The sequence below is a fragment of the Equus caballus genome, chromosome 15, assembly GCF_041296265.1.
Source record: "Equus caballus isolate H_3958 breed thoroughbred chromosome 15, TB-T2T, whole genome shotgun sequence".
NCBI lineage: Eukaryota > Metazoa > Chordata > Mammalia > Perissodactyla > Equidae > Equus > Equus caballus.
In genome coordinates this window covers 104,168,610-104,186,213 of record NC_091698.1, presented here as the reverse complement: position 1 = coordinate 104,186,213, position 17,604 = coordinate 104,168,610, and the positions used below count along the sequence as shown (strand labels likewise).

General features: G+C 42.4%; 1 protein-coding gene across 11 annotated transcripts in view; it reads left to right on the top strand.

Annotated features, from left to right (window-relative positions):
• The window catches only part of DCDC2C (doublecortin domain containing 2C), a 106,242-nt gene that overhangs the window by 57,144 nt on the left and 31,494 nt on the right, over positions 1-17,604 (top strand). For 6 of the 11 annotated variants that reach the window (XR_011425791.1, XR_011425792.1, XR_011425786.1 and 3 more), the window contains 3 exon segments: positions 477-577; positions 6,903-6,971; positions 13,069-13,110. Coding sequence is in view for 3 of the 11 variants with exons in the window: in NM_001433600.1 (NP_001420529.1) it covers positions 477-577; positions 6,903-6,971; positions 13,069-13,110 (212 nt within the window). In the remaining 8 variants the exon portion in view is untranslated. 11 annotated transcript variants of the gene reach the window in all.

Genomic DNA, 17,604 nt, shown 5'->3' with positions numbered 1-17,604 from the left:
GCTTTGGGGAGAAAAAGGGAAAAAATAAAATCTTTAAAAAAAAAAAAAATCTATGATTTTGCTATCTGATGGGTTGCTTGATTTTGATCTCTGGTGGGTTGCTTTGTGTTTATTTCTAACTGAATTAACTGGACATGTGCTTGTGAAATGTCCGCTGTATTTTGTCTCTGGGACTAAGTCCCATGGAGGGTGAAACATAGTGATGACCATGACATCCAAGCTCTAGGACCTTAGTGGAGACAGGGACGTACACAGACAATGCAGACATTGAGTCCCTCACAGTCTACAGCCTTGACAGAAGCCAACACAAGGGCAATGGGGACGGAGGTGAGGTGTTTGGGGTCTGGGGTCCATGGGCCAGGCTGCCTGACGATGACACAGGAAGCTCAGAGGATGCTGAGCTGTAACTTTTGTTTGGGTCAGAAAATGTACAATGGACATTGGTTTGAAACCCTGTCCGTGTTATTTTTCCCCAGAAGGTGACGTGTATAAAGCCCAGACTCCTAACATGGAGACCCAAGGAGTGCCAGAAGTGACAGAGGACCAGTATGTGCAGGTGGAAGTGCCTCTGGACCAGGTGGGTAGCAGGCATCGCATGGCCGTGCCCACCGCCTTCTTAGTCTGCTCCAGCAGCCCTGCCTGCCTGCAGTCTCATCCCCAACCCCTCCCCCAAGCAATCCCTGGCTTCTAGAATGTTCTAAGACTACTCCAGTTAGCTACTGCTCATCCTTTGGATCCTATATCACCTGTTTTCCTGCCTTTCCCTCTCTCCTGACAGGCTCTTCTTCTATTGGGACCCTTCTTAACGCTGTCACAGTTTGTGGCAGCATAGTTAGCTGTGTCATCATTTGATCATTGTCTCTTCTCCCCTCTAAGCTATAAACTCCCAAAGGAAGGGGGTGGTCTGCTTTGCTCCCTATTGTTGCCCTTGTTTCTAGCAGGGTTCCCGGCGGGTAGGAGGCCCTTACTAATCAATTGTGGAATAACAGAATGACAGAATGAATGGTGTGGTGTGGGGCTCATGGGTCTGCCACTTCCCAGCTTTCTGAGCTGGGGCCTCAATCTCCTTATCTGTGCCGTGGGGGTGATATCACTGTGCAGCTTTGTGTAGGGCTACATGAAGCAATGAACGTGTGAGGCCCAGTCAGAGCCCGGAGTTTAGCGACCCTCACTCACTGTTGCCCTCCTCCCGGCTTCCCAGAGGAGTGGGAAGTGGAGTCCTGCAGAGGATCCAAATGGATCAAGGCCCGCCCCCTAGTGCCTGGACAGAGGGCCCCAGGCCTGGGTTGCAGCCCAGCTCTGTGCGCTCCCCTCCTGCACTGGGACAGGTCTCCACGGTCCTCTGGCCCTGGTTCCTGCACCTGCAAAGGGGAGGCGGTCAGAGAAGCTCTCAAACGCACCACTTTGTCTCCAGTGTCTACCTGAAGGCGCTAACAGTCCAATTCCAATTGTCAGTTTTTGAGAAAACAATTTGTATTCCGTGAAAGGTCAGTATTAGCATTCGAGTCCCATTTGGTCCTCTTAAATGGACTAGGTCCCAGCCTTGAGCTTATAATTCCAGAGCACCAAATCCATAGCCAGCGAGCTTTTCTGCTCCTGTTTCAGAAATCACTCACTCTTAACGCTGTCATTTATTTTTAACTTCTGCTATTTTTCTTTCCTGCGATACAGTTTTAACGTATCACAGACTATGTCTTAATGTACTAGCCTTCCACTTCCTTTTGGTATTTTGAGCACTTTTCCAGTGTGTCTTGTTGTATTTTCTAAATTACTCGTAATATTATTTATTCTTTTCCTTGACATGAAAAAAATGACCAAAAGATTTGATTTTCTCTTAAAACTCAAACTAACAGTTTAAATATTTTTGTTGCACATTTAAGAATTATATAGTGATAAGTAAATGAAGACATTTTAGCCAGCTCCTTTTACACTAAATTTATCACCCACTCCCCGCTCCAACCCTGATTATTGTTATTGGTGTATTATCACTGCTTTGAGCGTGTCTTCCTGACGGTCCACGATGACTGCTCACTTGCATTTTGACCTGGGCTCAGATTCCTAAAATGCTCCCATTTTTCTGGTTCTGTCTTCTAATTGTTTTATTTTTAATTTACTCATGGAGTGATGCGTACTTTATACATTTCCAATCGCAGACGCCCCTTTCTCTATCCTCCAACTTCAGTCACTTGGTTTTCTACCGGCTGAGACGCTGGCCGTTGATCTCTGCAGAGCCCTCTCTCCCTGCGTGTGTTGGAAGGTGCCTTCTCACATTCCTGGGCTCCTGGTGGTAAAAGCTCGTTCTTGAGAACAAACTTGACGTGGAGACCCTCACAGGCTTCCACTGATGCCCGTCGTTGGCTCATGAGAGAACAGGGTGGAGGCGCCGGTTAGAGAAGCACATTTTAGTTACCTGAGTGGCCTCAGTTCCCCGCATCGTGAGTGGGGGAGCTTCGAAGTCACTGGACCCTATTTGTCCTGAACCACGTGGTTCCTGCACAGGGCAGAAGGCTTAGTTTGGGGGAAATACAATGAAGTGAAAGGGAGAGAATGCCAGGGGTTGAAACTTGGGGTGTACGAAGGGTTTTACTGATGGTCATCTATCGCCGTGGATATGGTCCACCCATAGCCACCTTTTTTGTTTTCTTCCTACGGGGCATTGTCTCCTTTTAAGTTTTTATTTTTAAGAAATTACAATTTATTTTCAATTTTCTGTTTCTCTTTGGTTTTCATAGCAGATAACGTGTCCGCCTGCCACCCAGCCCTCCTGCTCCAACATTCTATGAGCGGAGCTGGAATGCAGGCCTACCTGGCGGTCGTGTTAACAGTCCACTTTATAAACTTTTCTTCTCTGAGTGATGAATTTTTGCACTGGCTTTGAAAGTCCTGAGTATTATACTCCAATGTTAAGAAAACAATTTTTAGCACTTAGAATCCACACAAAAATGGCACCCAGATATTAAAACATTGAAGTTGAAATTGTCTCATTTAAAGGAACACATTTTTCACAAGAGTAATGTCTTATGCCAGATTTAAGATTAATTTTTATAAATACTTTAAGAAGACAGAAAAATGCCTAGAATTGCGGGCTCTGTTTGGCCCAGGACTCTGACGTTTGCTTCCTTATTTGGGGAGATGGGGTAGCAGTTCTCTGCATGTGCCCTTCTGTTGTGGGTTAGCCCCAGGACGGCTTCCCCAGCAGGCGACCAACATGTGTGCAAATCCCTGTCTCGGGGTCATGCATGAGAAGGGGCAATGGCTGAAATCACAAAGGACTGGGTCCAGTTCCGACCTCTACTGAAATTCAGTTATATTCAGCGGGTCCCCAAGAGTCAGTGCAAGGAGAGGGTGTCTTCACTTAGATTCTCCAGTAGCAACCGGAGCGATGCCCCTGCCCACCACTTCCTTTACTTCATTGCACTCCAGAGACAGGGCCAAGAATAAGACACTAACTAAAGTAAAACCCAAATAATGTGGACTAATTAGGAGAAGGTCAGTCTAAATTTGTGTAATCTCTGTGTTGTTTAATTAGGAAAAACATAATGGAGCTTTAAAGCGTTGGTACTTTCAGATGTGTAGAGAAACTCAGACTAAGCTGACAAAGGCCCTTGGGGTATCCACTTTAATGAATAAATTAAAAAGTATAATTAGTACTATATCTGTTAGGATGCTTTTAGCTGTGAAGAACAGAAAACCTAAGGAGAAGTGGCTAAACAATAAGGAACACTTATCACGCCATGTAATAGAAGGCTAGAGGCCTTCCGTGTGATGGAAGCTTCCAGAGTTGTCCAGCTCAGAGGTGCAGTTGAGGCCCAGTTCCTCCCATTGCTACATCCTGCCTTCCTCAGTATGCTGACTGTTGGCTTCAGGCTCATTTCCTCACAGTCTCAAGATGTTTGCCTCAGCTCTGGGAGGCACCTTGAGACTCATGAATGTTGAGAAGATCAGAGAGACTGTCTCCTTCCTGTGTCTTTTTCAAATAGTGAGAGAAGTCTTCTGAGGGGCGCTCCAGAAATCTACCGCATGCCTCTGCCTAATCCTTATTGCTAGTGGAGAGAGGCGATCGATTTTTGGTGGTGTCGACTAATCAGGGTTTACTTCTGGTGTCTGGAAAGGGGCCCAGGCTCTGCTGAATTAATGACTAATATGTGAAGAAAATTGGGATTTTTTTTTTAACACAGAACATGATAAGGAATGGCTATGAGATAGGTAGCTATCAGTGTCTACACATGAGTGTTTAGGCTGCACCATCTTCCCGTTCTTCATGATTGAAATGTCCATCCTCCTACCTTCTCCCAGGCTTTGGATCCTGTCCCCTCAGAGCTTCTCAAGAATCTTGTGCTATCAATTATTTTTTTTCTTTTTTGGTATATTCAACTTCTCCCTTCACTTGACCTCCTGGCTGGATTTTAAACATGTTGAAAGCACTCCTGTTATAAACAAAAACAAACCCTCCCTTTCCTCAGTCGTCTTTGGGCAACACCCGTCTCTCGCCTCACTTGTGGAACCAGTCTTTGGAGAGAGTGGTCCCTCCTCACTTTCGCCATCTTCTCCTCTCTCCTTCGCCTTTTCTGACTTCTGCCCGTAATGATCCAAAACAGCTCTTGACCTGATGCCACCAAATCCAGCACATTTCTCAGTTCTCATCACGCTTGACCTTTCACTTTCAATTGATACTTTTGGCTGCTCTCTTTTCCTTTGGACTCTCTTCATTTGGCAAGACCCACCTATCTCCTAATTTTCCTTCTTTCTCTGGCCACTCTTCTTTCTAAGCTTCTGGTCTTCTATCTGGCCATCAAATGTTGGGCTTCAACATGGGTCAGGGCTGGGGCATCTTTTCTTCTCACTCTAGACCTTTTCCCTGGGCAGAATTCTATATCACCATGGCTTCAGTCTCTGTGCAGCTCTCTCTTCTGAGCTCCAGCACATACATACATCTGCTGAGTTTATATCACCTGTTAGATGTTCTAAGATACTGAAGCTCAGCAAAGTGAGAATAAATCCATGGTCTCCTTCCCCAGCATCCTCGAGCCTTGTTCTCGTCCTGTCTCAGTGAATGTATGATAGATAGCCCATCCAGCCGCTAAGACAAAAAAGAAACTTAGGAGATACTCCTGAGACTGACCTTTTTCAACTCTTGCACATCCAGATCATCTTAAGTTCTATCAATTTTCCCTCCTAAATATGTCTGGAATTGATCCAGCCCTCCCTCTCTACATCACCATCACTTTAGTCCTAACTACTGTCGTCTCCTGGCCAGGTGTCTATGATCACTCTTCTCCGCACACTCGCCATCCCTGACATCTCTGAAGCTCAGTGCTTTCTCCTGCAACATGGCTGTCACATCCCTTTGCCTGGGATGGTCTTTCTTTTCCTTTTATGTATTAATGTTTTTTCATCCTTCGCATTTTAAATTAATAGTCACACTAGAGGAAATGTTTTCTAGTCTCCCGTATGTGTTAAATCTATTATATTCTATTTAGCTCCATGTATCTCTCATGTAGCCCCTATCACAGTTGTGGTTTTATGCTTAATTGTGTGACTATTTGATTAATATTTGCCTTCCCTGTAGGACTCTAAGCTACTTGAAGGCCATGTTTGTTTATACTCACTGTCACTATTGTGTCTCAGCTTGGGGGGGATGCAGTATGGTAGGCGTTCTGTTTATATCTGCTGAATAAGTGGATGAATCAACGATTGGCATTGCATCAATTATTCCTTGAAAGAATGTGCTTTTGAAAAGTTTATTTTTTTGTTTGATTTGAGCAGTCCCCACAGAGTTGTATTCTTTTCTATGTAAACTGTAGGAAGAGACTGCTCATACAGTCATAGTCTGAATTTTCAGGAAGCCTGGATGACTGAGGCCTGAGCTAATGGGTTTGCCGTATTGCGTACTCACCCCCATGTCTACGTAGCCACAGATCTCTGCTCTTGCACATTCAACAGTCAGCTGGCAGGAGCTGTTGGATCCTTAGGGCTCTTCACTAACATCAGTTCTGGTCACATGGTAAGAATGTACTTCTCCAGCCACTTTAACTCAGGTGTGGCTATTCGACCTGCCTTACCAATGATGGGTGAGGGGAAGAAATGAGTGACTCTTCTGGGCAGACATTTGCCACACTGCCCTTCTGTGCCTTTGAGAGCATGGAGACGTGAGGAAACATGAGTCTCCATCAGCCTGGTGTCCTGGGTGGCTGTGATGAGCAGGAAGCGCCCTCTGAAGCCCACCGTGGACATATAGCAGGTGGACTTGGTTTGCTTGTTATTGCAGTCTCATCTGCATATGCTTACTGATACAGAAATGTAAATGAACTAGCCCCTATGGGAGGGATTTTTTTTTTTGCCACAGAACTACATGATTTTCCCCAAGGGTGGAGCGAGGTTCCAGGGCATCAATTAAGGACAGTGCATTGCCTTTTGCCAACTAGTTTTGAAAGCTGGGAAATAATCAACAAGGAGACTGAACACACACTGCTATGCGATGACCGAGATCAGCCAGGCTATAGCAGGCATCTCCTGAACACTGAAAGAGGGTGCTGGTTGGGGTTCCCAAGGGTGCACCGAGAATTACAGTGGCATTTATTACCTGCTGACCAGAGGCATCTGGAGTGACCAATCCACTCCTTTTTTTACACAAATGGATTTATAGTGTTTCTCCTTAAAGATTTATCCAACAATTTTGTTAAACAGGTTGGCATTTCATTGGTGGAGCCAAAGGTAAAAATACAGAGCAGACACAATCCTGTATTTGAATAAGCACTGTGGAAAAACTATGGTGACTTTTCAGCTTTGTCCTCGAACTGATGTAGAAAGTCACACTATTTCGTGTGCTTTTTGCTTCTTTAAAGGAGTCTGACATAGGTTGACTATAAGTACATCTAAAACACGGCATATTTTCTCCCTAGAGACCAGCTGAGATAGTTAAAGAAGTTGAAGAGATACACGATGATGCTCCTGATTTTGAAAGCAACAAGGTAAATCAATTCTACTTTTATCTTGTATTTAATGGCTTTGGTCTAAGGCCCCTCTTTATCCTTTTCACATGCTGAATGGAGTTCACATGTGATAGAGAAAGGATTGGAGAGCCTCAGCTGGTTCCAGGGTACAGATCAGCGTAGAATGAGAAGCGTAGCTTGTGTTCTCCAGGCGGGCTGCACCTGAGATGAGGTCTCTTATGTGCCAGAAATTACAGGAATAGTTTTAATGGCTTCTATCCTGTCCTAATTACCTTTTACTGCACTTCGACTCGAAGACTGAAAAACTTGTTTTCTACCAACTTTGAAGATATATTTCTAGAGAGGAGAGTTGGGGGAGGTGAACCATGGCGGACAGGTGTAGGCGGCTCCATTTTCATGGGCACCATGGATGTGCTGTTTGGCCGGTCGTTGGTGTTGGTAAATAGCACGTCTTGTTGGGGGACGGCAGGATGTGTGCCGTGTGCGCTCTGTAGATGGCAGCATGAGCTCGCACGGGAGGACTCGGCTGTGTGGTTGGTTTGTTCCTCCGATCCAGATGCTTTAGATGTACAGCAGTGTGGGAAGCGTGAGTCCGTGGTGTGCTGTGAGATTATATGACTAATCTATCTAACATATGTGAATTGGGAAAAAAAATACTTTTATTTGTTTTTTGAGGGATATTTGGCAATTAAAATGGTATACATTTAAGGTATACAATTTGATGATTTGGTATAGACATATATTGTGAAATAATCACAATCAAGCTAATTAACACATCCATCACCACAATAGTTACCATTTTCTTGTCTTTTTTTGTGGTGAGAATATTTAAGAGAAAATCTACTTTAGGGGCCAGCCCCTCAGCCAAGTGGTTAAGTTTGTGCGCTCTGCTTAGGCAGCCCAGGGTTTAGCTTGTTCGAATCCTGGGCGCAGACATGGCACCACTCATCAGGCTATGCTGAGGCGGCGTCCCACATGCCACAACTGGAAGGACCCACAACTAAAATTACACAGCTATGTGCTAGGGGGCTTTGGTGAGAAAAAGGAAAAGTAAAATCTTAAAAAAAAAAGAACATCTGCTTTAAATCTACAATTCATGTACCTAACAAACAGATTGTTGGGAGTTTGTTTGAAAAAATCTGGTTTTTCAAGGTGGTTTCTTGTTGTTGTTTTTTTTTTTTAAAGTTTCAGGACATGGTTATGTATCCTGGTTGTTGGTTTTTAGTTCTCGATGTGAGCTGCCACCACAGTATGACAATTGACAGATGGGTGGTGTTATTCCACAACTGGGAAATGAACCCGGGCTGTGGTGGTGAGCGCGCTGAATCTTAGCCACTAGACCACCGGGGCTGGCTGGGTTTCTTGCTTTTTAAATTTTGGCCCCAGGCAGGAGGTTGTGTAATAAATCTGGGCTATCAAATTTGAGTCTATTCTGATGCTGAATCCTCTTGAGCTACAAATAAACTTGAAGGTGCAACAGCCTCACAACCAACACGTTCCTACTCTTGAACTTGCCCTGCAGCTACGGGCACCATGTTGAAGACGGGAGAGAAATGACTCTAGAGGGCCCGTGGGTGCACGCTGGAGCCACTGGGAGTTGTCTCCTGGGTCTGCTCATCTTGAAAGGGGGCATTTGTGGGAAAAGAAACGGGTCCTCAGGAAGTTTGTTCAAGTTTTTCAACATCAAAGGAGTTTATGACCTAAACAGACAGTCGAAGGGAATGATCTTTCAAACCATTCGCTCTTCCTTCTTTATATTCTGAAGTGTTTTTGATTTGGAGTCAGTTTTCAGGGAAAGCTGTCCTGTCTGTGTCCGGATGATTTGGGAAGACTGTCAAATGAGGAGGGAGAATATTTAATTGCTTTGGTGACTGAGCGTAAGACCATGGTCTCAAGGGCTGACGACAGTGGGGAAGACGTTTGCCGCAGGGCATGGGAAGAGGGGCAAAAAAGACCACTTGCTTGCATTCAGGGAGCAGAACACGGGACTGCTGTTATGTCTAAGTTAGGGAGGAGCTGGATGCTGTGTTTTAGTAGAAATATGACACGGGCATTTTGATGACACTGAGTTTACACGATCACCTGTATACCTTGTACAGATCGAAATTTGTCATCTAGCCTTGTTGACTTGTTATGTAAATCTACTCAGGCCTCTGGGGGCGTTAGTAACTTGACATCAGTCAGGAGATTGAATTTCTTACAGTGAGTCGAAGTGTCTTTCTTAATGCAAGCAATATTATCTGAATAATGGCAAGTCCAGACACCTCGCTTTTAGATATCTGGGGTAAGAATCTAAGCTTTTAGGGAAAAGAAGTGATAAGGAGCAATCAGACCTTCCCTCTCTTGCCCAAACCTGAATGTTGGGAAGTCGGACAGGAAGGGCTGGAGAGAGCAGACCGGTATTTACTGAGCACTTGCCCTGTGTCAGAGACCACACTGGCCCCTCTCACACGTGTCCCATCTCAGCCTCACATTCACCTTCAAGGTAGGTGTCAGTAGCCCACTTTGTAGATTCAGAAACAGTGGGAAGGAGAGACCACATGTAACTTGATGACGTCACAGAGTCAGCAAGTAGGGGAGCTTGGCTGTGAACCCAGTTTTGAATGATTCCAGAGCCTGTGCTTTCCTCTCCTCAGTGCACTACGCTAGTTGCATGTAATTTCTCAGAAGAGATATTTCCTGTATTGGGCTTCGTGGTCTGTTCCTCCTGGAACAATTGCTTCGTGATCTTGTGTCTTGTGTTGATCGTCTGCAGGATGTCCAGAAACGTTTTAGTTCTGTCAGGTCCACACAACTCGTCTTTGCTCCCAGCGTGAGCCAGACAAAACTTTGTTGGTGTCTCTGTTCCTTATGGGTGTGGAACGCCCCAAGAAATTGAAGGTTTTTGGCCCTAAAATCTAGCCTATGTTTTTGAAGGATCAGAAAGAGAGCAAGCATTTTATATGCACAATAGTAGCTCATATTAATAATAAAAAGGCAAAAATTCTCAATTATCACTTTCTGATCAATAGGCCACAGTGATCTGTGTCTGCTCTCAGTGGACTGCAGTTTCACTTGGCGTTTCATTTGTCTGTTCATTTGAAAAATTAATCCTGTGATATTTACTTGATGTTGGCTAGGTTAGGTTTCTTACACGTGTTGCTTCTGGCTTGACCGCCCACCTCTAAACAGATTGTGAAGTCCATAGGGGGCTGAGAATGTGCCTTGTCATCTTACATGTCCTCACAGTGTCTAGGAAAGTGCTTCAGAGGCAGTAGGCTTTTAGTAATATTTGTGGCTTCGAGTTACCTATGACGAGTTGCTTAAACTTAAGTATACAATCTTGGAATAAAAGGGTAATGACCTTGGAAAGTTGTAAGAGAGCATATTATCATGAACATCATTTTAAAAATACATGTTTCTGATGTTTGATCACAAGGATTTCTGTTATCATTTAAAATAGTTTTGTGGTAAAATATATGTAACATAAAATTTGCCATTTTAACCATTTTCACATGTACAGTTTGATGGTGTTAAGTGCATTTGCAATGTTGTGCAAGCAACATCACTATCTGTGTCTAGAACTTTTCCATCATCCCCGACAGAAGCTCTGTAAGGAGTAAGCAGTGCTCCCCACGGCCTCCTCTCCCAGCCCCAACTCTGTTGGCGTTTATGCATTTAAAGCAATCCCAGACTGAGGGAGTTATTTATATGTAGGTCTTACCATCAGATCCTGCTCAACCCCCCCGCCCTGGGAATTATGGACAAGTGTGTTTATTTTGTCATCGTGTGTGTCACTGGCACAGAAGTAGATGAAGACAAAATCAAATGCAAAGAATAGAGCTGTGCTTTCATATGACACCTCTTCCTCCAGAGGATGCTTCAAATGTGTTAATTATACAGTCATGCCATCTTTGCCAATATCTGACACTTGAATAATATTTTTCATCTTAAAAACAGAATATTATCAACATTAATTAGCTAATTTGAAAAACTTCTGTGAACTTATAAAGATGAAATGTTTCCTTTTTCCTTTTATGCATTTCAAATTGTGTTCATGGCACACGATTTTAATTAAACCGGGTGCTTGACAACTGTCTGAATCAAGATAGGCTGGAATTCCTCTAGTTCTTTCAGTGCCTGATCTGTTTCGATCCATTGATTGTCAAACCTTTTATGTGCAAGCAAGGCTTTTTTGTTTATGCTACCTGCTAAATTTGTAAACCATGTGTAAAAGTTTTGAAAAGTTTCCGAAGGAACGTGGGAGAGGTGAACGGCAGTGCTGAAAAGTGTATGGCCAGACCGCGTATTCGGGCTCTCCAAGGAGGGCGTGAACCCCCCACCCCTGGGGTAGTTCACGGTGGGCTGGAGGCCAGTTCTGCAGGCAGGTTTCAGAGAGACTTACGCATGGGAATGGGCGGTCCTGTGCGAGGACCTAAGGCTTTTTCTGACTCTGAGATCTGGGTTATCAGACTCCTAATAGTTTTTCAGTTTTTCCTGCCTTGGCAAAGGCTATATAAAAATTCATGGGTAATTTGGTTTATTTGATGAAGTGAGGAGAGAGAGAGATGAGGGAGAGAGGGAGAGAGAAAGAGATGTTGATTTTAATATTTTGGGTGGTAAGTTTTTCTTTCTTTCAGAGTATGCTTGGCACTTTGTCTCTTTTTTGCGCTGTGCGTGCTGCCTGGCATGCCCTCAGTCTAATTTCTGCCTTTTTGTCTGCCTAGTTTCTCCCACCCTCCAAGGCTCCTTGTAGATGCCAACCTCCTCATTAAGCTTTCTGGCTCCTTCACCAAGTGGTAGTGTCTCTTCCTCCATGGTCCCCAACAGTATTTTGTCTCTCCTTCTCACACCATCTGAGTCCCACTTTGGCGTTTCTTAGAGTTATTCGCGTGCCTCTGTCTCCTCTGATAGATAAGTTTTGTGAAGGAAGGGTCTGTGCTCAGTGCATTTCACTGTCATCCTTAGCACTTTTCACATCACCAGGCACACAGGAGTAACCGGTCTTGAACTTGCTCAAGCACCTTGAGGATTGTCGGTCACTATCGCACGGCTTTGTGGCAGTTTGAAGAACTCTGGTTCAGAAGGCAGGGGTGTGGCAAAGCCAGGGCGGGGAAGTGATTCCTGATTACATGGGACTGAAAATGAAGCTGAATATTCAGTGAGTCTCAAAAGGCTATGTGTTAAGAAGTAACCATCCCCAAAGACATGACATTTCTCTATGCAAAAATGAAACTCTTCTCTTTGGAAAATACCATAAAGCCAAAAGTCCAAAACATGGAGGAAACTATTTGCGACACAAGTAACATTTTCTTAATTTACAAATGGCTCCCAAATCATTAATACAACCCAATCAAAGAAAGGCAAATGAAACAAATCGGAAATCCACAGAGAAGACAAATCTCCAAAAGACGTAAGAAAATATATTCTTATTGTTCCCAATTAAAGAAATGCAGATCATAAACAACGAGTTTTAAAAAAAATCATATTGACACTGTCCAGTGCTGGGAAGATGTAGGAAAGCAACAATGCTTCTTAACAGGGTCAAAGTATAAATTGGTGCAGTCTTTAGGGAAGGGGTTTCTGCTGTTTCTATTAAAATTAAATGTGCATTTTTTTAAACCATGATTTCCATAGCTAGGGGTATTTCACAAATATACTTATTAATAACAAAAAAGAGAAACATGAGATAGTCATTCTTAGGAGGTGATTGATTTTTGTTTCACCCATGCAATGGACAACACTACAGCTGTAAAAACAATGAGGTAGACCCACATATCCTGAAGGGTGAGAACTCCAAGAGACTGTGTTAAGTGGAAAAAACAAACGAAGGTGCAACAGAGTATATAGTATTCTGTATATGTATAAAAGTATTTAACAAGATGTACAGAAAAACGAAGAACTACAATGGGAAAGGGTAGCGCGCGACAAAGCGGAAGGGGAGTAGGAAGAAGTGGGACACAGAGATGGAGCTGGGGAGGGCGCGAAGGCTCGAAGGGGAACTCCTGAGTGCTATGTGTAACAAGAAAGATTGACCCAGCCCAGGAAGTGAGAGGAGCTGCGGAAGATGAAGGATTTATGTGACAGTGTCCTTCTTGCAGATAGTTGATTACTATATTTATTTTTTTAATAATAGGAAAAAGAAGATGAAAGGCTTTATGAAGACAATGAAGGAAAGGTTTGTATCAACAAATTCTGTAGTTTTGTGTTTCCTATTCCGAAGACAGACCTAACAAGATAATCAGTGGATTTCAAAATCTTGTCAGGTGCTTTTTAGAAATACAGTTTCTATGCCTCCATCATATCCTGTAGCTCTGTTCCTGGAGATAGAAAACAAACTCAGAGGAAAAGAGACTTCATTAAGGCATTCCAAATAGGTGGATGGATCCACTGTGAAGGCACATGAAAAACAGGAGAATGAAGACCCCTTTAGGATCATGAATTGGTGATGCCCTCCAGGAGTTATCTGCACACGGGCACCTGGAGGCACTCACTTGGGTTTTCTGGGCAGTCATCAAACCTACACCTTCAGACCCTGGCCATTAGGCTAAGGATGAATGTGTCAACCTGGTGAAGTCCTGGAAGGAGGATGGACTCCTCCATAGCCACAAGGCCTACAGCCCTGGGAAGGCGAGGCTCTGGCTGGGCAGCTGGCCTCATGTGGCAGGCAAGGATATGTCCATCTCCTTGAAAGCAGTAGCTTTGTCCTAAGTGGAATTACAGTCTCACTGTTATTTGTTCAATGATTAAGTGACCATTCTGATTTTTGTCTGAGTACGTAAGATTTTATTTGTTTATTCCTTAGTTCACTTGTACACCTCATCGCTCCATAAGAAACTTGGGCCATAAATACTAATATTTGGGAAGGTGGCCTAATCCAAGCCAGCTTGTGGAAACCACTTGGGATTTGACGTGAGATCAACCTAGAGTTGAATGCTCCATCCATCACTCACGTGTGTGACCTTGGGAAGACCCCTTAAAATCTCAGAGCCTTAGTGCCCCACGCCATTTGAAGTTTGTTCGATGGTTTATTCATAACAAAATCGACCTCCAGGATTAGCGCTAATATATATAAAATATGCTCAATGTTACGATTTTTGTTTATGTTTTTAGAAATAACTGAATTGTAAAAGAATGCCGATAGTATTGGGGAGAGGGCATGCACGTGAGCTACCATTGTGTTTGTGCACATATTTCTAACGTGCAGCTATGTAGAAGACCTCTGAATTCCAGTTCTGGTTCTTCCTTTAACTTGCTAGGTGTCCTTTGTTAAGTAACCTTACCTCTCTGTGCTTCATTAATTCAAGCGACAGTTATTTTACATGTTTATAGGTTTATCTACTTTGCAAGTATCAATCGAGACAATGGATTTGAAAGTTCTTGAAAAGTATAGCACATCTATGTTTAAATTGTGTTTGCATTATTTGACTGAAAGTGTGTGTTCCTCAGTTGGAAATTATATGCTTGGTTGTTCCCACTCTTAACCCTCTTGTTAAAATCAGTGTAATCAATTTTGTGATCTGGCACTCCACCCTCTGGAACTCTCGAGAACCAACCTATCTGCACTTTGCTGGAAAAACAAGAATGAGTGTTCGTGGGGATGTCCCTGCAAGCTTAAATAACATCCACTCGGGTTCTAGTGTCCAGAATTCTTTGGAAAATTTATTGTTTGCTTGGCGTATGTGCCACTTGCCCTTTTAATCACAATGTTTTACCAAACGTGGTGGAATGAAGAGTGAAAACTTTGGACGTATGGAAACTGTGTCTGTGAAAGCATTGTCACTTCTCTGAGCCAGTTTCCTTATGTGTAAAACTGGGATAATTTCCAACTTGTGGGGTCAGTATAAAGATTAGCAATATGCATAAGGCACCTTATATAGTGGGCTGCGAGTAAATCATAGCTACTGTTATTACTGTTATTCTCCAGTCTAATCATGATTCCTACCAGAGGTTTAAAGTCCTTGGAAGTAGGAATTTGATTTTGTTTATATTTTCACTTTTCTCAGTATCAGGCACACACAATCTCTTACTCACAGTTGGCATTAATTGCATTTTTAAGTTGAATTTTCTTCTATGACATCTCACATTTTAAAATTAAGAATACTTTATCAAATTATAAATGATTCATATTTATTGTAGAATTACTAGCAAATACAGATAAGAAAACAAAGTAAAAACACTGAATTCCTTTGTTTAGAATCTATTTTCACTTTTGTGTATATTCTTAAAAGCTGTTTTCCATTTTCCATTTGCTTTTTCCTGTAGCATATTAAAGAGGTTCTCACTTTACAGATAATTAAAAAAATCTGTTTTAACAAATACTATGAATCAATTTTTAGGATTTTTCAATATTCTAAGTTTTTTCTCAATATACTTCAGAATGCTGATTTTGTTTATTTGAAATAGATTTAAAACTTTTTGAGCAGAGCTGCCATTCACATTTGGAGGAAAACAACCAACAAAAAAAATATGCATCATGTGCTTATGTGGAATTCTTCCAGAGCAACTGGAAGTTTTGCTTCTTGCATGACATCTGTTCTGACCATTTCATCTTGTGCCAGGATTAAAAAAGACAGTTTTGTTTCTCTTTTACTGAAATAAATATTCAATTTGATTTCTCATTGGGTAAATTTTTTGTGATTGTGGTGAAAAATTGAGAGACTTAAAAAAAGGAAACAGATGGAATAATTTATCCAGGAATACATTTAAAAATGTAAACTAAAATTTAAATCATGAAGCTAGATGTTGAATTAGTCTTCCTCCATCCCATATCAGACTGATGATAACTCTCTGAGACAGGGCACTAACAAAGAACGTTCGGAATACCTGGGCTGTGCACTTTGGTGGTTTTGTTTTATTTTGCGTTATGTAATATGAACACATGCATCACTTCTGATTTATAGGTATCAAGGCAGGTTGCCACAGTGACAAGTTTCAGGTACCAAGTGTATAAGAAGAAGAAATGATGATTGTGACATTTTTCCCCAAAGGCTTAAAAAATTAAGTATAATTTGATTACTAATAAGTGTGCCATGAGTAAAAAAAAGTATTTTAAATAAGATTTTTAGCATTTATATTCTTCAACTCATGAAATGGTTTATCACATTTTAGAGGTACGTTTTGTATGTTTTATGACAATGTCATGTATGATTAGATGAAGGCAAAGTCCCTTCAAATGCATGTTGAGGTCAACATGGGACCACACCTCAAACCCTGTGGAGCATCATTCATTAGATGCCGTCAGTGTGACAGAAAAATAGGAGATTTTGTCTGCCTTTGAAGCATTTATATTTTAGCCCATTGGAAAGCCAGGAGAGAAAAATTACCAAGCAACACATGAAGAACTCATGTCTGTTATTAAATTTATTCCTTGAGATACATGTAAACTTAAAAAATTGTATTTGGGTGTCACTTGTTCCGGTAAAATCTTGATGTCTGTAAAGCAGAACATGCAGAGCATCAGCATAAATTGCAAATCGGCTCTCTGCTCTCTGATTGGCAGCGAAGAATTGAGAATCATTTTGTCTCAGGTTATTTGCCCTAGGCTAGAATTAATGGAAGACATCCTTTTAGTGGCAAGGCTTGTATCTTCTGTACAACAAAGTGGAGTTCACAGTTTCATCTTCTTGCCCAAGAAAGTTCTGTAAATAGCACTGGGCTCTTGGACCAGAAGCAACAGTGCCTAGGTGAGAAAAAGTGGCAGGTGTATTGTCAGACGATGCCTGGCCAGCTGTGCAGATGTGTGCAACTCCATGTGGTATGGAGTGGTTGTTTTCCTCCCTGATTTCCACGCTTCCTAGGACCTGGAGGGCTGGTCCCATGCCCCTCTTGAAGAAATGCCTTCCAGCATGGCGCCAGTTCTCACTCTTACTTGACTTCAAAGTTTACATTTCTGGCCCCATTGATCTTTCCGTCTTTTTCTAATGCCATATCTCCAATTGGTTCACGAATCACCTCTTCCAGGAAACTTTTCAATTACCCATTCTGGTCAAGATGCTCTCTTCCAGCAATTATGCATGGTATTTTAATCACATCGTTTTTTCTAATTATCCCACCCATTATTTTGTATGAGCTTTCAAGTCTTCAGCAACTCTCTACTGAATGCCTTCTGTTCATTTTTTCCTGTTAAAATGGTCAGCTCCATCTGTAAGGGCCGTTTCTGCTCATGGTCTCCTCCTCTTCCTTCCCTGCCAAGGAGCATGACCTGTTCAAAAAATTCTTACGTGAACAAACCTGAATGTTCTAGGACTAGACTTTGGCATAAGAAAGAGAGATCTGGTCCTCTCAGAGCTTTAGTCTCCAGTGTTTCCTGTTGTTGAAAAACTAGAAATTTCAAAACACAATGTGACTTTAGGGGAGTCATAATAAAGAATTGAAAAACAAAGTAGAGCACTGTGGGTAATTTTGGTACAATAGTTACAGAACAGGAGTTACCTATCATTGATAAATGTCGTGTTCTTATTTTCTCTAAAAAAGAGAGCCATGTTCTACTTTGTTTTTTAGTTTTCTTGTCTTTATGACTCCACCCCAAATCATATTGTGCTTAGAAATTCATTGAGGATCGAAATCTTACAGGATGAGAGGTTTTGAAAGAAATGGGCACGTCCCATAACGTGCACTTCAGCTTCAAGTGGTCTGCCAGAGGAGATTTGGTAAGAAAAATGAGTAGTTG